The 24053-nt window shown below is 38.8% G+C and overlaps 1 protein-coding gene across 4 annotated transcripts in view; it reads right to left on the bottom strand.

The window, feature by feature from the left end:
• Window positions 1-2260: 2260 nt before the first annotated feature.
• tbc1d22a (TBC1 domain family, member 22a) overlaps window positions 2261-24053 on the bottom strand; it is a 130897-nt gene continuing 109104 nt past the window's right edge. For all 4 annotated transcript variants that reach the window (XM_066723862.1, XM_066723864.1, XM_066723863.1 and 1 more), the window contains one exon: window positions 2261-4466. In XM_066723862.1, coding sequence (XP_066579959.1) covers window positions 4338-4466 — 129 coding nt within the window. In that variant the 3' untranslated portion in view covers window positions 2261-4337. The remainder of the gene's footprint in view (window positions 4467-24053) is intronic.

The raw sequence follows: 24053 nt of genomic DNA, 5'->3' as shown, positions 1-24053 counted from the left end.
ACATTTAGACAAGACAGTGTATAGAGGGTGTGTGTGTGGAGGTTTATGATTACTTAATTTATTATGACCAATTAGTTTTTTGTGCTGAAATGAGGCTTATATGTCATATGGCTCAAGATCAATAAAATGTCTACTGATGACATGAGTCATGGTCTGACAGCCACCCCGGGGAACAGTCCCAACACAGGCGTGTCCCACACATGTTCACTACACACAGAGATCACAGGGACTATAGGATGGGGCTGCCACTGCAATAAAAGACACGGACCGTCTCCTCATAATTCAAATACTTTATTCCAAATCAAGAACGAAACGGTCATCTCTGTTTAAGAGCTGCTCGCGTACCTAAAGCAATTTTATTTATTTATTCATTCGGTCTTCGGAAAACGACGGCGTCTTAATTACATGTCAGTATTAACGCACTCTGACTGAGCCACAATGACTCATTTCAACACACTGACATATACATTAAAAGCGTAATTACCAAACCCGTGTTTTAATACCTTGCGTATCACAAAACTAATTTGCTGAACAGTTGTTTATGTAACGGTAATGAACGTATAATAACCCTGTAATTATTATCGTATTCATTATTAATATTAATGCGTGCTAGCGCTCGTTTTATTATAAAGGTTGTCCACGATTGGTGGAAGTGGAATCTGTTTAATATGGGCATAAGCGACAAATAAGAGACTCAATTTCTCCTCAATTTCCTGCTCTCTTCTTCTTTGTTACAATGTGTGAATCACCCTCTACAATCCGTTCAGGACAATTTTGTGACGCTGGTTTCTCCACCTGCTTTCGCCCCGTGACAACGGCCCAGTCATCTGTGAATCATAGGTAATCATAAACCCTATTCTTCTCCACACCTTTTGTTTTCTAAATCCCGTGTCTTGAAAAGTGCCTCCGTCGTGGCTGTGATGGGCTCGGATGATAACCCCGACACACAATTTTCTCACTTCTCATTGCTTGCTCTTGTGAAGCCTTATTGACTCAAATAGGGGCTTGATGCTGACTAGTAATTGATAATCTTGTCTCTTGATGCAGGTATTGTCTCTATCCTTTCTTTCTTTCTTAGAACTGTGCTTCTGCAACGTAATCCCCAATAAGGACAAGCTATCACAAGATTGCTCACATTGCATTCTTAAACAACTATACACACACACACACACACACACACACACACACACATAAGAACATGAGAGTGTTCAATCGAGAGGAGGCCATTCGCCCCATCGTGCTTGTTTGCTGTCCATTAATAACTACGTGATTCAAGGATCCTATCCAGTCTGTTTTTGAATGTTCCCAAATTGTCTCTTCAGACACATCGCTGGGGAGTTTGTTCAGATTGTGACGCCTCTCTGTGTGAAGAAGTGTCTCCCGTTTTCTGTCTTGAATGCCTTGTAGCCCAATTTCCATTTGTGTCCCCGGGTGCGTGTGTCCCTGCAGATCTGGAAAAGCTCCTCTGGTTTGATGTGATCGATGCCTTTCATGATTTTGAAGACTTGGATCAAGTCCCCACGTAGTCTCCTCTGTTCCAGGGTGAAAAGGTTCAGTTCCTCAGTCTCTCAGTAGGACATTCCCTTCAGACCTGGAATAAGTCTGGTTGCTCTCCTCTGAACTGCCTCTAGAGCAGCGATATCTTTCTTTTCATCTGCCAGGTGTCGGCCCACAACTGAATATTATCTAGGTCCCTCTGAATAGCCTGTGCTGCCGAGATTGTATCTGCTGAGCCACCGATTTTAGGATCATCTGCAAATTTGACAAGTTTGCTAACTATCCCAGAGTCCAGATCATTAATATAGATTAGAAAAAGCAAAGGCCCTAGTACTGATCCCTGTGGAACTCCACTAACAACCTCACTCCAGTTAGAAGCGACTCCTCTAATTGACACCCTCTGTTTCCTAAACATCAACCAGTTCATAATCCATCTACTTACATTACCCTGAATGCCTACAGCTTCCAATTTGAGGATCAGTCTTTGGTGTGGAACCTTGTATATCATATAATATATACTTTCACATGATCTAGAGCTGCAGTTACATGTTCGAAACGCCCTAATTAAATCTAACAACTCGCACAATACAAGTACTTACCTTCATGCGCACTGCTGCTAGAGATCCCTGGCCTCACATTATTTTAAGCTTCATCTGTTGGTATAAACTGATAACAACACGTTAATAAACACAATGATACACTGTGAGTTAGCTAACTCACAACAACACCACAATCGCAGGAATAAAGATCGAGGAACACAAAACACTTTCCAGTTATTTATTTACACTTTTTTTTTCTATTTACAGATCTTTGTTTCAAAATGCTTTGCTCTGTACAAGTTTGATTTCATTTTACAGAACATCTCTTCAATTGTTTTTTGTCTGTCTGTTGTTTCACTGTACTTTGGGAAGTATTAGTACAAAAAGAAAAAGAAAAATCGCTCGGAGGAAACATGATTCAGAATTTTGGCATCCGTGAACTCGAGTACGTTTTAAAGTCGCTTAAGGAAAATGAGGAGACAAACACTGCAAAATAACAGAAGAGAGGGCTACCAAAATCCTGAGGTCATGATCCCAGCTGAACATAAGAGCCTCTCGAATTTTAGTAATTGCACATGGATTGCTGGATATAAAATACAAGATTTAGTATTACATTAAAACGACTGGGTTTCTACACTTTTGTGCAGCAGAAGGAAGAAATTAAATACATAGAAATGAGGCCACACTATACAGGAGGCTTGTTTTGCACAACACACACGTTGGGAACTGAGGGGTTGACGGTTTTGATCCTTGTTGACTCTTATGCTCACAAAACAAAAACAGTTCAGCACAGAAACACAAACTGTACACCAAAGAGGTTCTCATAAAAGCAAACAAAAGGCAATTAACTGATGCTGTCCCATCAATACATTTAATTATGGCTTAGCAAATGGTAGAATAATAGTTCTTTAAAATTGTATAGCTTGGTTTTAGTTGTTTTTAAATTATTAAAAAGATCAAATAAATACCTATGATGTCTTATCCTTGTATTAGGCACAACATAAGCTAATGTAAACAGGATATAAAAAAGAAAAATGAAAAAAAGCTGATTTAAAGAATATATTTCATACAAAATGGAAGAAAATAGTTGTCTCTTTTTGTCAAGTGCAATTTCTATTCCAGGGGAATAGTCAATCAGTTGTGTAACTGGCACATCAAATAAAAGCCTCCAAATGGCACATCCAAAGGAAAATAAAAGCCTGGTTTGTGTAGAGTTTGAACACTGAAAACGTTAGTGTCTTTGAAAGCAAGATGGCCCAACACACACACCTACACACACACATATATATATATCTATATAAAAACAGCAATTGGTTCATGCAAGTATAGTATGTTTTAATATTGGTTGTTTGACAGGATTTTAATGAAAATATGTATTTTAACTTCTAGAATATCAATACATATATTCTACTCATACCATTGATACGTTTCACATCTCTCAGTCCTTCACAAACAAGCTGAACAGCCGTGTTTAAGGCAGATTTAAGGAGTCACACAAGTAAACACTAGCCTGTGGATGTCTCTCTGCTATCGGGCTTCTACAAGATGACACAGATCACAACAGCAAACGTACATTCAGCAAAATGGTGAAAAACGAAACCTGACTTTTTCTGAGGTAGTCCTTTGTGATGATGTTTGTTTGACTGGGTTTAAGGAAGCCGAGGAGGGTGAGACATTCAAACCCCCGTGGCCGAGTGCCGTATCACCTAATTAGCATAAACTGCTTTCACGGAAACCAACGTGTCAAGAGAACGAGATCGTGAAATCACTTAATGAGCGTCAAGAAGTGGGCGCTGCTCCTTGTGTCTTAATAAATAATAATGATGATGTATATGTGTGTGTGTTTGTGTGTTATATACATACACACCTTCCTACTCTGAAATCTGCGTGGGGCTTTGTGTTTAGTGCAACAGGTGCTGGGCTCTACATTAAGATGCAATTATCCGGCCGTGTAATATCATTAATTACACTGATGAAAAACAATAAAAACTTCTGCCAAGAAATGATTCTGTACATCTAAACAGGGACACCATATCAAATCGTTTTCAATGTCCAATTTTCTCTGTGTTGTGTTGTCTTTTTGTTCTACCGAGTTGCGAGTCGGATTAGCTACAGCGAACCGGCGGAGGGTGAAAGCGGAGGGTGTGCGTTTGTGATGTCACAGAGAACTATGTTATTGTGTTAAGAACTGTACACAGAACCCAGAATGCATTCTTTAATCTCACTGCAGCTGTGAAGTGGGGATAGACCAGGAAAAGAAGCCTTGAATTCAGTAGTTCTTTAGCCAGTTTGGGACGAGACTCATCTCTTGTAGTGATTTGGCGCGTCTGCAAAAGCATACTTTAATCTGTAGGCTTCTGCCAGGAGCACGCTGATTTCCTCGTTGCCCCAGTGCATCGTGGGTAGATTCTGCAGCAAGATCATGAGTCCCTGTTTAGGAACAAAACTGTATTAGTTTAGTGTTCAGTGTTAGTTTGGTCACATCTTCACAACCTTCATTCAAAATAATGTAATGACTTATCTATAAATATAGTTCATCACTTATTTATCATTGGTATCAAATTTTATGACGTAAACACTTTCGGATAGCAGTTGGTTCGTCACTATCTTGACGCTGTCTGCCAGCATATAAGCTATTGTTCTTATAATGTATTGTATTTTTAAGACTCTGGATGAAACGAGGTATAACACAAATAGACACACATTATTATTATACTTCTTAGCAGATGCCTTTATCCAGGGCGACTTACAGGTGAAGTGAATAACACTGATAATCTCGTTATCATGGCACCTGTCAGTGGGTGGGATATATTAGGCAGTAAGTGAACATTTTGTCCTCAAAGTTGATGTGTTAGAAGCAGGAAAAATGGGCAAGCATAAGGATCTGAGCGACTTTGACAAGGGGCAAATTGTGATGGCTAGACGACTGGGTCAGAGCATCTCCAAAACTGCAGCTCTTGTGGGGTGTTCACGATCTGCAGTGGTCAGTACCTATCAAAAGTGGTCCAAGGAAGGAAAAGCGGTGAACCGGCGACAGGGTCATGGGCGGCTAAGGCTCATTGATGCTACTGTACAGACGATGCTACTGTACAGACTGATGCTGACGAGCTACTGTAGCTCAAATTGCTGAAAAAGTGAATGCTGGTTCTGATAGAAAGGTGTCAGAACACACAGTGCGTCGCAGTTTGTTGCGTATGGGGCTGCGCAGCCGCAGACTAGTCAGGGTGCCCATGCTGACCCGTCCACTGCCGAAAGCGCCTACAATGGGCACGTGAGCATCAGAACTGGACCATGGAGCAATGGAAGAAGGTGGCCTGGTCTGATGAATCACGAGTTCAAGGTGTTGACTTGGCCTCCAAATTCCCCAGATCTCAATCCAATCGAGCATCTGTGGGATGTGATGGACAAACAAGTCTGATCCATGGAGGCCCCACCTCGCAACTTACAGGACTTAAAGGATCTGCTGCTAACGTCTTGGTGCCAGATACCACAGCACACCTTCAGAGGTCTAGTGGAGTCCATTGCCTTGACGGGTCAGGGCTGTTTTGGTGGCAAAAGGGGCACCTACACAATATTAGGCAGGTGGTCATAATGTTATGGCTGATCAGTGTACAATTAGTGTTGACAAACTTATTTAATGGCCATAGGATGCACTTCCTAAGTACTTAATACCACGAATACATTTGAATATAGAGTATTTACAAATATACTATTTGGGCAGACATGCTATTGATGGACACTGATAGTTAATTCATTAGTTTTTCACATAATAAAAATACTGAGTGTATGCTTTAAAAATAAATCCAGCAAGTAAGTTAATACACAATATTTGTAAAGTAAGTAAGTGAAATTAGGCTATGTATACTTCTAAAACGGCTGAGTCACAAAAATGAAGAGGTGACATTTTGATTGATTATTGATGATTTTCCGAGAGCAGTCGACTGTGAGAAACGCAGGATTACATCCACTTAGAGCAATTCTCTGTAGAACCAGAAACTGTTTCAGCAAATTGTTGACATCAGTAAAATCTTACTCAGATTGTTGGCAAACTTTCAAAGTCATTTCTCAATAAGAAGCACCAAACTGTTGAAAATGTATTGGGGGAGGTAAGGAAAACTGCAGCATTGAAAGCTGCACAAAAAATCTTGTATGAATCCTGTACACACACTCAAATTTAAGTATAACATTTGACTAAACAACCTAATAAGTATTAATATTTTAAGATGAATGGGGAAGAAAATAAAACTGAAGTAAACACAGTACTAGAAAAGCACAGATTGCAAATATCAGCTTATATAATACCACCTGTGGAGAAAGATGCCCTTGTAATATTAAATAGCTTTGTCTTCTCCTCAAACATGGAGATACAACACAAATGCCTTAAACAGGGAGGGAGACGCAATCCTGTTGCTAAGTAGTATCAACCATTTACCATCTGCAAGCCTCTGTATATAAACTGGCACCAGGTGCTGAATATTTCATTAAACACCACGACTGAAACCTCGTATTAAACATTTAAATACATATTTGTGTTTCTGCTTTGTCATTGCAATTTGCAGAGCCATTTGCATTTTGTGTCGTTATGAAAAAGGCAGCAGATTATGTTGTAATAATACGTGCGTGTTGTGATGTTCTATCTCACAGCACAGAAATTATATTCCTCCTGATGGATGTCAAGTTGAAAAACAAGTGTATTCAGATCAAAGCTCTTCCCACTTCATTTTCATAAAATATTTTGACACTTGCAATTCACAATAGATGTTCTTGTCCTGTTGAATATGTTTTTACAGGGCCTCCAAATTCCATTGATACCCACAATTTATTCAGACTCATTTGGATAGGTCTGCGAAGGCCCTAGTTGAGAGACTGTCAATTAAATCCAGGTCCCGCTTACATTATTTGATGGAAACAACGGCTCTGCTGGACCATCCATCAATTATTTTCTATAAACAGAACAGCACTGGTGAATGAGCACCTGGCTTTATAGTGACACCTTCCCGATGGCGGATTTAGTAGATTTGTACGCTACTCAGAGTACATCTTTCCAGAAACAACATGCTGTATATAAAGTAAATACAAAGCAAAGCAAGAAGGCCTTATTAAAATGCACAACACAATGCTGGAGAAAATGCTTTTGCTGAAGTATAACAGCTGCAGATTAATGTAGCTCTGGGTGCACCGGTTCACACATTTGATGTGCAGTAAAACACAACTCCAATTGGCACCTGCTGAAAGTATTTGAAGACGGCCCTTCTTTTAATGTAATTAACAACAATGTAATATTAGAAGTGAGTGCATTACGCCAGGGATTGATTTCCGCAGAGTAAATAAAGTTACATATTCAGAATCGGATGTCAAAAGTTTAGTGTACGTTAGTGAATCATGAGGGGACTTCGTCTTTAAGCGAACACCTGCTGCAGTCGTTTTTATCTTTATAATGAACACAAACCACAGTGGCTGGCTTCACACAAGAGACGCACATATCTACACACCCTCGAGCGGTAAAAAGACAAGTTCGCCCCTCTTAGCAAGACACACGGGTCTCCTCCTCTATGGCTGGGGAAATCCTCAACTAGTTCACATGCAGACGATGAGTAGATCATTTGACCTCTGCGCAATCACTCAATTACAGTGATTACCATTCAGCTGTCTACACAAACACTTTGGTTCACACTTCATTAAATACATGGGAAGGCGTTGCATTTGAATGCTAACATTCCCGGGACGCCCTAACCGACAGCGGAGCTCGTTATTTGAGGAAGCCCAATTAAAAAAAAAAACTGTTTTAGTCCTTTTTGTGTGTGAGAGAATTTTGGATGTATAATATTTAATATTCAGATAGAGACCCATTTCTGTTACTATTCAAAAACTGTGGGGGCAAAAAAACGTTCCACACAAGAGCGCAGCAGCTGAAAATGATCTCTTTAGATTCACGTTAGCAGGTTTCACAGGACAGGGAGGCCTAAGATTTTATTTTTAGTCACCTACTCTCCTGACCTTGGGTGAAAAAATGCTTTCTGGTTAAGTAACTAAATGTATAGTCTCTGAATGTAACTAATTTAAAGAGCTGTGAAAAGTTAATGTATGGAACAGAAAAATTAATTAAGCTGTCTGTCAAGAATCTAACTATGGATACATTAAGATAATGCCACACCGAGAAAGCCTTGGGGATGCAGAGATAATTGGAAGAGTGGAAATCGAGAAAAGGACACGATAACAATTAGAAGTAATGACAGGAATTACGGAGAGAGCATGACAAGAAGATGCCACTTCAACCCCTCGGAGAGCCGAAGTCAGATGAGGGTGCGATTGTTAATATGTCTGTCAGAGTTGTCACACACATGTTTGTGAGTCAAGAGTGTGTGAGTCAAGAGTCACAGTCGCTACTTGACTTCTCGACAAAAGGGAATTAATATGGTTACTTTAAATATGCACTAACTGCACAGGTAAGCAAACAAGGCGGCAGTATTATTTTCATAAAGCTCAAACTTTATATTTGATTTAAATAGGACAGGTTTACAAGAAAGGTCGATGGATCTCCTCAAGATTAAAACTGAAGACACCTGGTGACTGTGCAATAAAAGGCAACAGATTGGCAATCTTTAGGCACAACTGTATTCAGGGAAACAAAGATGTCGGTGTCTGTAAATGGCGATCTCCGCAGGGCAGGGTTAAACACAGCCTGCGTGCTACACTCTGGTTAATCGTGTTTGAAAGCTCTCAGCCCAATCACAGCACCGCTTGAGAGGCCACTAAAAAAGTGATATGGATGCATTTGCTTTGTTCCCAGGAGAAACGGTATCTCTCTCAACATCTCCCCAGAGGGAAGTCCATTGTCAGTCAAATTAGATGATGTGAAGAAATGTGCAGAAATCGCGTGCATAAAGGCCAGATTCTCACGTCAACACTAAGGGGTGTCATAGGAAGTACAACTGTGTGACCACGTGAGTCCCACGTCATTATTCATGGTGGCCTGAGGGTCATAAGAACATAAGAAAGTGTCCAATCGAGAGGAGGCCATTCACCCCATCGTGCTCGTTTGGTGTCCATTATTAACTAAGTGATCCAAGGATCCTATCCAGTCTATTTTTGAATGTTCCCAAATTGTCTCTTCAGCCACATCGCTGGGGAGTTTGTTCAGATTGTGACAACACTCTGTGTGAAGAAGTGTCTCCTGTTTTCTGTCTTGAATGCCTTGAAGCCCAATTTCCATTTGTGTCCCCGGGTGCAGGGTGAAAAGGTTCAGTTCCTCAGTCTCTCAGTAGGACATTGCCTTCAGACCTGGAATAAGTCTGGTTGCTCTCCTCTGAACTGCCTCTAGAGCAGCGATATCTTTATCCACATGCGACACTTCGCAAAGAAAACTAATGTCTGCATGACACTTGAGTGATCCTGAAAAAGATACTGAAGCACACCATGTTTTTTTTTTACCCAAAGTGTAGAAGATAAAGGTTGTGGAAACTTTGAAATAAAAACTTGCTGCGATTTTAGTTGGTCAAGATCCTTACTGAAGGCTAAACAATGTCACTGCCCATCTCGTTTCACTTCTTTACACAAGAGAAACATGTTAATTGTATTTTTATTTACTACCAAGCAGTCTCTGATGATCACATGAAAGAATACCTGGAGCCACTTGTGGACAAAATAAAAAAAGGTCACTTCACACTGGCAGAAGCTGAGGATCGCACACAGTGCCGTCATTTTCAGATTCTCCCTGAGTAAAAGTCAATCTACCGCTCTATGGCATCAAACTCGGTAACTCAACACTGGAGTGATCCTGAGCTCTCACAAGAGATTGCTTTCCCCCCCTACGTGCTCTTGACGGGTGTTAAATGTCACTAGTCCTCCACTGATCTGATATTTTGAAGCCAAGATGGTACAATTTGACTTTTTCTTTGCTCATCTCCCTCAAAATTATCTCTGATCTCACAGCCAGAGGGTCAGATTGAAAGCCGTCTCCGAGCCTGAATGCATGAGAGACTGTGGCCATCTCTAGTTGATTTCCTTGACAATCCTGTTATTAGTTTGAAAATCTTGTCAAGTCCTGGGGAGGGGAGAGGAGGGGCCCGTCAGGGAAGTTGTGCAGACGGCGAGAGCCGGAGAGCTTCCAGCTGACAGCAGCTCAAATTGGTCAACAACCAGGGACGGCAGCTCTCACCCAGGTGAAAAATGGAAGGTGACACTTTGACAGGACAATCTTCCATTAATTTTCAGATGTCCTCTGATAAAGTAGAGGGATACTGTCTCTTAATTTAATATTTTCTAAGAGTGGGAATTCCAAAGAGAAATACACTACATAATGCAGAACGTAAGAGATTATGGCAGTTTGATAGCTATTACTTCTTCTCCAAACCCATCTTTTCAGATTTAATCACTTCGTCCATTTGATCATGACTGAGGAATAAGTAACTGGCAATTAACAGTACGTGCGGAAACCTGCAGAGAGAAAAGCTGCACTGGAACAAATGCTACGCCAAATATATATATATATATATATATATATATATATATATATATATATATATATATATATATATATATATATATATATATATATATATATTTATGCCACAGCAGCAGTCAGTTAACAATGAAGTTTGATTTAATTACAAAATCCTGCAATTTCATATTTTCTAATCTATAGCGCCAGAAGAATTTGTGAACTATATATCATATATATATACACTCACCTAAAGGATTATTAGGAACACCATACTAATACTGTGTTTGACCCCCTTTCGCCTTCAGAACTGCCTTAATTCTACGTGGCATTGATTCAACAAGGTGCTGAAAGCATTCTTTAGAAATGTTGGCCCATATTGATAGGATAGCATCTTGCAGTTGATCTCTATTGGGTTGAGATCTGGTGACTGTGGGGGCCAGTTTAGTACAGTTAACTCATTTTCATGTTCAAGAAACCAATTTGAAATGATTCGACCTTTGTGACATGGTGCATTATCCTGCTGGAAGTAGCCATCAGAGGATGGGTACATGGTGGTCATAAAGGGATGGACATGGTCAGAAACAATGCTCAGGTAGGCCGTGGCATTTAAACGATGCCCAATTGGCACTAAGTGGCCTAAAGTGTGCCAAGAAAACATCCCCCACACCATTACACCACCACCACCAGCCTGCACAGTGGTAACAAGGCATGATGGATCCATGTTCTCATTCTGTTTACGCCAAATTCTGACTCTACCATCTGAATGTCTCAACAGAAATCGAGACTCATCAGACCAGGCAACATTTTTCCAGTCTTCAACTGTCCAATTTTGGTGAGCTTGTGCAAATTGTAGCCTCTTTTTCCTATTTGTAGTGGAGATGAGTGGTACCCGGTGGGATCTTCTGCTGTTGTAGCCCATCCGCCTCAAGGTTGTACGTGTTGTGGCTTCACAAATGCTTTGCTGCATACCTCGGTTGTAATGAGTGGTTATTTCAGTCAAAGTTGCTCTTCTATCAGCTTGAATCAGTCGGCCCATTCTCCTCTGACCTCTAGCATCAACAAGGCATTTTCGCCCACAGGACTGCCGCATACTGGATGTTTTTCCCTTTTCACACCATTCTTTGTAAACCCTAGAAATGGTTGTGCGTGAAAATCCCAGTAACTGAGCAGATTATGAAATACTCAGACCGGCCCGTCTGGCACCAACAACCATGCCACGCTCAAAATTGCTTAAATCACCTTTCTTTCCCATTCAGACATTCAGTTTGGAGTTCAGGAGATTGTCTTGACCAGGACCACACCCCTAAATGCATTGAAGCAACTGCCATGTGATTGGTTGGTTAGATAATTGCATTAATGAGAAATTGAACAGGTGTTCCTAATAATCCTTTAGATGAGTGTATATATAAATACACACACATTAGTATGCTTGACATTAGATTTGATCTCGGATACATTCCATATATTTCAATGCTTTGTGTTGTCTGCAGTTTCTGTATCATTCTTGCATTAAGAAAATTGTAGACCATAAGATAACCGAAGAAGTCAACAGCTACGTTGAACTTGGACAGCAAACCGAAGCAATCAACAATCAACAATCAAAGAAGAGATTCAAATGGGATGGAGCGCATCTGGAAGTAATGGCACACTATTGAAAGGAAAATCTACCCACTAGCCTCAAGGGAAAAGTATCTGATCAATGGACACGACCAGTGCTCACTTGTGGCTCTGAAAACTGCAAATGACACAGGAACTAGAAACTACACAAAGGAGCATGCTGGGAATAACAAGAAGAGACAGAAAATCACATAAATGAAGCCGAGAACAAACAAAAGTACGTGACATTGTCGAAAGAGTGAAAATGTTCAAATGTCAATGGGCCGGACACATGGCACAGAGAACTGACCAAAGATGGACGAAGAACGCTACAGAATTGGATCGCAAGAGATGAAAGAAGACCACATAAAAGATGGGAAGATTAAATAAGACACGGTACATTGAAACAAGTGGAAATATCTGGGAGAGGCCTTCATCTAGTAGTGGATCGATAACAGCTGCTACCGACGATGATGAAGATGAATCACAAAGCCCAGGGTGGTTTATACTGCTTATAACATGGCTAAGATAATAATAAGAAAATAATTCACTTTTGAAAACACTGTGCAGTGGGAATACTAGGACAGTTCCGGTTGTTGACATGGTGGTGTACTGGTTATAGGATATGATACTGACCCCAGTAAATCAAAAGAACTCTAGTGTGGAATCAAGGGGTTTATAGTGGTTTACTGAATATACTCCCCTTCTGTTGATATATTGATGGTCTGTATCAATGTTATGATTTGTTGGTGGCTGAAATGTTTGTTATGTGTGGAGGCAAAGGTCATGTGAACACCTGTAAGAGCTATGCAGCACAGGTTAAGATCTCGGATGCTTGGTAACACTCCTCACATTTTCTTGATATAAAGTAACTATTATCCTGGTAAGAATAAGTCAGTACAATTCAAGACCATATGATAAACTAAAATAAACCTGCCTTTACTCACCCCCTACTGCTGTTATTGCAAAATAAGTGGTGGCACAGTACTGCAACCACCTTGCACATTTTCTATTAAAATAAAAAATATGAATACATTATTCAATGTCCATTCTGGGTTATAAACCAGGCTTTGAAATACAGGACACGTGAGCTTCTAAAATGACACAAATATATTTCCCCCATCTTAACTTGCTCTTAAAATGTCATATTTCCTCGGTCATATCATAATTTTGTTAAATGTAATGGTTCCCAGGCTGCATCAGAGTTGCACATTCATTCTACCTATTACTTTGAACTCATCACAATAAATTACCGCCACGAATTAGCATACGGGAAGAACGATGAATTATGAAATGTGAATATGATTGCATATCCCTTGTGTAAACCTAATCTCCTTCTAAAGAGTTATCTAGAGTATTAAAATGTTTTAAATATATCTTCCATTAACTGATCATTTGGATAGATTTCATTATAATGAAAAAGAGTTTTTTGCCTGAGGAACATTTATTGAGCATTGAATGATTATTAAAGCACTCACGGATATTTTACTGCAGAAGAGTCTGTTTTTTATTTTGTTTCAAGACTTTGGAACAAAATATTTTTCTATAAATATCTTTTGCCGTTTTAACATTACTAACATTTTCAAAGCAGCTTCTTTATTGCTTTCAACATGCCTATACTGCAGTTTATTTAAAGGAGAGGCAGAAAACTGCAACGCACATATTCTTGCATACAAGGCAACGTGATTTTGGGAGAAATGTGTCCCAGCTGTGCCTTATTAAACAATTATGTTAAAGTGAAAATCCATATATATATATATATATATATATATAAACAAAACAAACCACAGAAGAAACAGCAGATTGCTTGGGAAAACAACTTTTGCAGCCCCCAAAATCGACAAGATAAGGTTTCTCAAAGCAAATGGAATATTCTAGCATTAGCTATTAGCTGAACGCAGAAAAAGGAAGTGGATTTTCCTTAAATCAAGTGCTCTTCAATCAATTTCTCAGCTCACACTGTGCAGTCCTCTGGTGTCTGTGTGTTCCTGTACCCGCAGCTTTGATTTAATTTGTACTTAAGCGCAGAAGCTCTTTTGATCCGTCCTCTTCATAGGGTTACTGACTGACGACACCTAAAACTAGTTCGGATTAGTACCTCTGTAGGAAAACAAGTGGCTTCTTTTAGATAACACAACCAACAATACCAGGCAAAGGTTAAGAAAGAAAATAAACCATCTTTCAAAGACAAAGGACTGGCCCGAATGTGGGGAGTATTGGGGACTCACTGTGGTTAGACAAGATAAAAAATAACCAACGTTAATTCAGTATTTAAAACCACTTTAAGTGTAGGAGGTTAAGCAGAATATTCAGTAATTGGCCAGTAATGAAGACAACGGCTTCAAATTCGATTACAGCGTTTGGGTTTCTCTAAAGCTGCGGATCTCAAGATAATGTCTCTGATTGCTATAAAGTGAGATTTCAATATCCGAGTGTTTCGAGCCACAGGGCCTATTATGCCGCGTTTATCTCCCATCTGATCAGAAATAAGCGCACAATCAAATAATGAGGGAAGCCAGGACATCAGGCCTGGAAATAACGTAACCAACAAACACAGAGAGTGAGATGAGGTTTATAAGGAGAAAGTGGATTTTTAATTTTGTTTAGCTTATTGCAAATTCGAAGATCAGAGATTAAATAAATCAACTACGGTGGATTCAAAAGTGTCTCCTTATAATTTAAGTTTGGTTTAAGATGACACACCCTCTCACACTTGGCAAGAGCCACGGGGGTCTTGCCTTGGCCTCTGGGGGGCCACTGTGCTGAGAAACATCTCATCAGCTAAGCTTCCAAGGCCAGCATGGAGGTACAAAGGCCACACTGTGCTTATTTTCTTTTTAATAAAGTGTGCGATCATTGAATCTCTTTGTTAACAAAACAGGTGCCCTGACACGGCCAAACTGTTTGTCTGCTCCTGGGATAAGAGGGTAAATGAGCGAGGGGAGAACGGACAGGGCTCTGACCTTCATTGGAGAAGGCGCTGCATAGCAATGAGGCCTTTCGTTTCAAACAGATAGTGTGTCCGCGCTGCATGCCATACAGCAGAACTAATGAGACCCATTCCACTGATGGAAAAATGTAAATCCACGTTTTTATAATTACTTTAATAAAATACCAAGGTCCTATAGCTTTATTTACAACTTCATAGTACAGAGATATATTCCATTAAATGTTAATTACGCCTTCGCTCCTTTGTGTCTTACCGGGTTCTCTTTTGTACCTTGACATTGTAAGGATGCCTGGCTTTATAAGTTATCAATTGACACAGAAGCAGTGCTTAGGATGAGTCAATGCTACTGTCTCTCGCCCAAACCAAAAATCCCCCGAATCTGCGCCTTTACATTCCCATCGTGTTTTCAAAATGCCATTCAAAACCTGAATATAGCAACACTCGCACGAAACGATCAAAAGTTATGCTTCCTTTAAAATCTAGAATGAAAATCAGAGAGAAAATAATGACCCTGTCCTTTACGGTATTATATTTCTAACGATTTACATTCTTCCCAAGGCCGGGTGACTCTCAATCAATCCTTAACGACTCTGACAGCAGGACGAGCGGCCCAGGCGGACATGAGCCGCACAGACAGCCGTCTTAATGGGAAAGAGAAAGGGAGAGGTGGCAAAAAGAGAGAGCGCGGAGAAAATGACTCGGTGTTTAATAAACATTGTTTCGTAAGCGCTGCATAATAAACAGTGAATATTGTATGCATCACAATACCAATGTGTTGCTATTCAATACCACAGAAATTAACTGTTGACCTCAATGATCTGTTGCTGCAATCTCTTGTACAGCTCATTAGAGAACAGGCATCTGAGAATTGAAGTAGCTGCATTACAACCCGTGATAACTATTGAAGCTGAAATTTTCCTTAAATCTGAGTGATTAAGCTCTATTCAATACAGGTCAGTATATCGCCTCGGCGCGATCCCATTGTTATTGCCGATATCACTCTTAACGTTGCGAGCTGATTATTCGGCGCCAGTTCATCCAAATAATCTTTAGAAAACCATTTAATAACGACCTGGGGCAAATCCAATCATGCAGGGAACATTAAACACCAATGTTTTTGAATGCTGAAAATGAAACGGGCGAAAGTGTTCAAGACAGCTGATAAGTAATTCAGAGAGAGAAGTGGAATCCATTTAATTTCAGAGTTTTAATCACCTGAGGAAGAAAAGGAGCGTTTAAAACCGATAGGAGCTGGTTTATAATTTAGCATAATAATGAATTTAACAAGCATGAACTGTTTTTTTTTTGTTTTTTTAATATCTGCAGTTTTACAAGTTTGGAAGCACTTGACTGTTTTCAGGCTGTGACTCTGTATATATGCCAAAGAGAGATAAATAAATTAAAAGGCCAGGATGCCTTTTGTGAGCTACTTTGTAACTTAAGTACAGTTTTAGGGCAAAAGTAAACAGCAGAGAGATCTTTTAAAAACACAAAAACAACAAATACCCTAGGCTATGACCTTCAGCAGAGTTTTAGGTGAAGGAGGTAAGAGGTATCGCTGCTAGTTTTACTAATTGTTTACCAATTACGCTGAGCTAATCCACAAGAAGAAAACATTTTATACTTCAACGGAGAAACGGAAAAATATAATTCTGGGCTAAAATGTTTTTATTTTCTAATCCATTCATGTCATTAACAAGCCACTACCAATTCCCATTCATTTAAAAATAACAAAATGGTCAAAGAGTTTATATGTAAAATGAATCTACACAGAAAAAGTGCAACAGATTTATAAAACATGGAAACCCATAACTGTAACTAATTGAATTGCAATTGAGATGCAACCTAAAACATTTGTCTGCATATGAACATTTAACTCATTACTTTGTCATTACATTATCCCTGCATAGATTTTAAATCTCAATAATCTAAACTGAGAGAAAAGACACGGTGGGAACCGAAATCTCCAATTCTGTCGTCGCTGCCAAGAAGCGTGAGAAATTCAGCTGTTGGCAATAAAATACAAATTAAGAAGATGTACACATACCAGTAACTGGAGCCAATGCATTAATATTAAAAGCTATACATCAAGTTTTGCAATGCATATTCATGAAATTTTAATTAAAACCCAAACAGTAAATGTTGCCGATAATTACTGCATCACTACGGATTTTATGCTTCACACATTTAATTTGCGAATATGTCGCCGAGTCCCCAGCCTTGGAAAGCACAAATTAGACAGACGGGGAGCCCTTAAAAGCTCAGGGAATGATAAGTATCCAAATTCGGGCTTTTCAAGTCATGGTTCAAAAAGCTCTCGTTCTGAAAGTGTGACTCTTCATTACATTTTAAATCAACCTAATCAACTATTATTGTTCATTTTCCTAACCTGCTGAAGATTTGGTTCAGATTGTGCTGATCTCTCAGCTAGTTTGCTTTCTCTTGTCAAATAATGCACCTTGAATAAAAACATTATACAAGTCTAATTGACATAAGGTTATTAAATTAACATTTTAATAGTATGAATATTACATTTTTTTCATGCCATGTGCCTGCTAAGAGTAAAATTACAACATCTGAGCATCAGAAACTGTTGATTGACCTTATATATCATTATTGGTAGTAGATTTAATTGCATTTTGTTCACTTATTCTAGATTGACATCAAAATGTTTCAAAGCATGATTAGGGCGATGCATTATAAATTATGACTAGGGCAACTTGTCTCTTCCAGTTGTAATTCCACTGCTGTGCCCTAGATGTCTCTGTAGCCTCCTAATTGATAGTAATTAAATTGACAATTAAAAAAAAAATCGAATTGTGCTTTGACTAATTAGAAACATAAAAACTAATTACGATAAGCATAAAAGGTAATTTAATAAATAAATGTGTTAAAAGAAACAGATGTAAACATTGATCACACAGCACTGTCAAATCTTTAATGCATTTGAAGTCTGAATTTTAATAATGTGACTGGATTGCTCTCTGTTAATTCTAGATATATGATCCAGGCATACAATAACATGCTCTGAGGTTTACTGACAACACTGTAGTGTTAAAGGACTCAAACAATGTCTTAAAGATGTGCAAAGTATACAATTAGTTTACATTAAAGCTGAAGAACAATTTCCCCATTTAACATGAAAGGCTGAAAGATATTTGTCAGGTGTTACCAAATCTGTAGATGCTGAAAAAAGTGTTTCTTCCTAGGGCCAAGTTTTAACAACGATAATCAGGGTTAACCTACTGATGATACTTAAATTTAACAGGAAAATGTAATGCAAGGGACATTTTCTTTCATGAAACTGTAAGTGACAATTAATGTGCTGCTAGCGAACAGCCTTGCATTATTATTATGTTATCTTCGTAATATGATGAGCACTGATGTTATGAATCCAGAATTGTCAATAAGTTTCTTGTTTACAAATGAAAGGTTCCTACTAGAAAATCAAAACATCATAGTAAATTTGTAAATAAATTAACAAATAACATTGAATAAGATGTATAATTCATAAAGAGATGCATGCTAATAAACCAGCTCATATTGGTTTTAAATGGTCCTTTTCTTCCTCAGGTGACTAAAATATCCATAGTTGCTGCCACTTAATCAGTGCATCAATGTGCATTAATAAAAAGACTAATTGAGGTGATTAAAGGAATCACATTATGACTTATGTAATACTTAATGCATGACTTCAAACGTTTACTGATCATGCTTACAATTTTTAAACATACTTACATTTAAAAGAACAGTTTATTATTTAAGTCAGATTCACTGATAACAAAGTAACCACTTTTGCTCCTCAGTTTCACAACTTCTTAGAGGGTGTTGAAGGTGGCGAGTTGTGATCTTATCGGCAAGTTCTCTAACCAGGGAATACAGTGTGCACCTGTCAATTAGTCTAAGTATACTGTCATAGATTTATCTGTGTGACGGAAAGTGGGAGAACAAGTCAATAAATTGATGTTCTGGGCATTCTTACATTTTACTTCATAACTGTCAACAAGCAGACAGCTTTTCCAATTTTCAGAATTCAGCACATTCAGGCCGGGTCTAAATATAACTCGTTCCAAAGTGGAAAACAATTGGCGATCAGCTCCTGCAAAAGCGCTGCCATATTTACTGATTGTTCAAACACCGAACACTGACTTCATGTTTTTCTTTTCTAAGATGTCCCTGATAAAGGTGTTGTTATCCGGATACACATATATGTCTTACATTTAATTAGTGTTCGATTAGTAAACACTCTCTTCCATATCATTGGAAGTTACCCTGCCTAAAGATTTAATACCTTTGATACCTGTGCCATTCCCTCAAATGTGCAACTTTGCGTTATGTTAGACACAAACTACTACAGTTTGCACTGAATCTACAGTACAATAGAGGTGATGTTAAGTCATTAGTGTCATGTTAAGTCATGTTTACAGTTGGTATGCCTTGTATTTAATAGTACAGAACAGCACAAAGCTTTGAATTATTTTTTAATAAAAGGGTAAAATAAGCTTTTAACTAAATAACTAAACATGAAGTGGCTAATACTCTAGCTTAAAACACATGCACTGAGCCAGTGTAGTGTCCTTAACTAATTAATGACAATGGAGGATACATGGGTTAGTTATTTTTATTGTTCTGGATTACATTTTAAACGAGCTCTACAAATTATATTTCAGAAATGTGATGCACGCTCTGTTTCTTTACCTATATATTTAAAATGTATCCGTTTTCCCCTCAATACATCCTATACTAATTATATGCTTCAAAGCCTGAAAAATAAGTGCTTTCATAGAAGCACCAAAGCAATGTGTTTGTTGTACAGCTACATTTGCATGTAAAAGGGGAAGATAAGAGGAACTAATGTATTTTATTATAAGTGAATGGAAAATAAATAAATAATCCACTAAAATATGATTGGTCCATAAGCTGACTATAGTTTACTAAATATGAAGCAAGCCACTCTCAGCCCACCTTTGTTTAGCGTTATTGATCTCGCTGTGATTGCATTAGTCATTCACGCCTGCCTCCGATATTGGAAGCAATTAGTCTGAGAGCAAACACCTTCAAATTGTGCTGAACACTTAAAAGTCACTCTGAAGATAACTTACAATAAAATACCTGTCAGAAATCAAACCCTTCAGTTGTGCTGGAGGAAGTGTGTAGCACGAGGGTTGAAACCACACACAACGTGTACTCTGATTACAGTGCGTTAACATCTCAGGTGCTGAAGGAGTGTTGTCGATGTAATTAACAACTGTATGCTTTTGAAAGTCTGATTTAGCCATTTGAGTGATCAGATATAGTCCATTACGTCCCAAAGCTGACAGACCGTTGTGTTATCTGGGCCTTCTGAACCCACGATGATCAGCACAGCAGGGCTTTTATATGCAAAACAGTCATTTAAAGAACATGGATTGCATTGCATTGCAAAAACACGTTTTCTCTTGAAACACCGGTGAATTGCACGGAGGCATGAGAGCTGTGCACTAGTTACTTTTTGTCATCATCTGCCACACAAAGCGGAGTTTAAAACCTACTACACTTGACTTAATGATGTGCTGAACTCCAACGCAATTAGAAGGGGTACTTCATATACAAATATCCCATAATTAAGTTCTAACATTTGGATAATATCTGCTAGAAATGCCAAATTTCTCCATCACCCCGTCCAATCACAGGGCGTGAGTACCAACATCCCCCCCGCCCTTCACACTGAAGAGATCTGGCAAACATGTTAACTGACATGTTAACTGACATCACATAATAAACACTTTTTCCCGCTCCCAGATAAGTGTATTGACCAAATACTGATTTAAATGCCAACGGATTCTGACATTTCCCTACATTCATCTTAAAAGTGCTTCACGATAAATCACTGGATGTGAAGCAATGCACGAAGGGACACATGATCGCAGGACAGCCACACTAATAACGATGCTGAGGGAGTCAGATTGTTTGTGATTTGCTGAAACTACATTAAAACAAGAGAAAGCTTTTCAACGGGCCAAGACATGGCTCTATGATTGAATATCAATAAGCCAAAGACTTATATTGACTTTGAAAATAAGTATTCTCACCCCTTGATAATCTTGGAGAATCAAATACAATTTAAGGCAGTGTTAAAATGTCTCGTTAACGCATATTTGTAATCACGGCCTGTGTGTTTATCTTATTGGTGTATTCCCAGCCTACACTTGCAGAACATTACCGGTCAATGGAAAGAAAAGTATCCCTATGGAAGTGTTTTTCAAAAGGGAGTTTTTAATTTAACAGATATAGCAGAAACAGGATTTGTCAGTCTAAATAATCAGCTTCATTCTCTTTCAATCTGCATTTTTTAAGGGGTTTCTCCCATTTGGTCAGGAAGTAATAATACCTTTGTCTCTCTTTTTGCTGACGTTTCCAAATTAACTTTAATTGGGTCAAACTTATTAGTGTCTGCCAAGCACAGAATTCATTTTCAAGACTACGACACTGGAAGGTCATAGTCAACAGTATCCAGAAATACAAGTTCATAATTTGAAGCTGTGGGGGAAATAAAATCACAAATAAACAAGTGTTACTTGAACTCCAAATACTAAATCGAGAGTATTAATTAAATACATACTAGTTAAGTGTGCAGAGGAGCATGCTAATTTCCTCTGAAGTATGTGACCTTTTTAGGTTTTTGTATCATTGCATACACAACACCAACCCAATTACTTATTATCCGATACACAGCACGGATAACAGGCTCAGTCCACTTTAATAAGTCTATCTGAGACCCTTCAGACCCAGTCAGGTGTTGGCCCCCCCGACATCACTGACTGCATTAGCTCTCTACTAAATCACCGGAGGAGGCTGGGGACTTGGACAGGAATTGATCTATCTCCACATCTGTATGTCACAAATTCATTCTGGAAGTTCGCCCGCATTATCGTCCTTAATACAGATGTAACATAAATAAAACAACGCATTGCTGGTGTCAACAAACGGCTTATTGTCATTAAAGTCTCCTTGTGGACGCCTCCTTCATGATAATGCTAATAAACAAGCTCACTGTGTCTCACGTGAACGCTACAGAACGAGAGGGTCCAAGCCGTCATTGTTATTGATCAGCTGGCATCCCAGATAGGGCTGTCGTCGCCCTTTTAAGAACGCAACCCCCTCGGTCCAAAACAACTTTATCAGCTTTTAAAGTCAGAACCAATGAGAAGTGCACCTCGAACGGACGAATGAGAGATGGTGAGACTGTCGCAATGACCCGGCCGATCGTGACTGATGTCCTGAGAGCCTCCACAGAGCGGAGTATTTTTAAGGTGACGGGGGGGGGGGGGGGTGAGGAAGTGACAGGATGAAAAACAGTGAAAACTAGAACAGGGGATGCGGGGCTGTCTAGGACCCTCCTGGGATCCTGTAGGTATGATCCAGTTGGCATATCGAGGGTAACAGCACAGCAACCGAAGGCATTTAAGGAATTTATCAATAAACTGGACCCTAGTGCAGTTCAATTTGTCACCCCTGAAAGATCCCTCTGTTTCCAGATGTTTTTATTAGCTGCACACAAGGTTCCTACCTGTTCATACCCAGAGCAGAACATTCAATTGTGTAGCATACCTTTTAATGTATAACAATTAATCATTATTATTATGGCTGTAGTATATTTAAGAATAGTACATACTATTTAAAGATGCTCCTCTAACTCAATGTGACAAATGCCCAGAGTTAGAAGTCCTACTAACACTTGCACTGCAAATCTAAACAGTTTTCAGCATTGCACGAGCATTTCACTTGCAAAACAGAAGAGCTACTGAAAGTTAAAAAGGTCACTGAAATTGATGTAATATGGTCATGAAAAAAGGCACAAAATGGTGTATTTGACAACCACTTGCTCATCACAAAAACTCTATAAACAAAACTCAGTACCTAAATACATCGACAGCACTATAATCTTGAATACACCATCTTTAACAGATTCATTCGTTGTTGAATCCTTTTGCTATGTTCTATACACATTAATTCATCAACCCTATTTATTCAGGTCCTAATTTAAGGAATTGTATTAACACAATTTATATTATGAATATCAGTTACATGCCTGTAACAGCCACCTACACACAAAGACCAAGATAAAAAAAATGCCACTGAGGGAAACATCCTGCACTTTAAATTAAAGTAACGCACTTTAAACAGCCGCATTAAAGATGCATAAAACCACAATCTAATCCTTCCAATACAAATTACCAGAAATCAGAGACAACAGCATATGGAGAATGCTACAATAACAAGCCCATATTACATTACATCCATCACATTAATTTCAAGCAAGGCCTGGCAAAACTGAAGCCCAATTGCTACACAACATGCTAAATGATGCAATGACAACATCTGGTTTTATTCCATAGCTTAGCTACAATATGTAATTAAAAAAACAACCGTATTCTGACATAATTAGAGCACACTAATTATTTACACCATTTGTTTTTGACCTCCAGAAATAACTACTTCCTTTAAACACCAATTAAGCAGACTCCTCTCCATCGCTCAACACCAAGTCACATATTTACACCATTAATTTACATTTATTAATGCTTCCTGTTATCTCTGGTCTAAAATGGCAGCTGATCAGTTAGGAATAAAACAAAGTAAAGTATATGGCATACACCATTGACAGAGTGAAAATGTTAAAATGGCACTGGGCCGGACACTGCGAGAAGAACAAACCAAAGATGGACAAAAGAAGATATAGAATGGATCCCAAGAAATGGAGAAAGACGATGAGACCACCGTATAAAAAAAAAAAGTTTGTGACCTGGAAAAGAGATGCCGTATATCAGAGCAAGTCTCAGAGTGGCCTTCATCAAGTTGTGGATCGATACAGGCTGGTGATGATGATATATTTAAATGACTGTATCAGATATAGTGCTGCTACACTGCTATGGATTTATGCAATTAGCCAATCAGCACTATTTCCATTTCATAAATACATCATGACAAGTGACAGAAAGCAAAAACACAATTTCGTCTTAGAATAAAATGATACTCCCCTTGTATT

Source organism: Amia ocellicauda, chromosome 15 (genome assembly GCF_036373705.1).
Source record: "Amia ocellicauda isolate fAmiCal2 chromosome 15, fAmiCal2.hap1, whole genome shotgun sequence".
In the NCBI taxonomy this organism is placed as follows: domain Eukaryota; kingdom Metazoa; phylum Chordata; class Actinopteri; order Amiiformes; family Amiidae; genus Amia; species Amia ocellicauda.
This window is presented reverse-complemented; position numbering and strand designations above follow the sequence as displayed.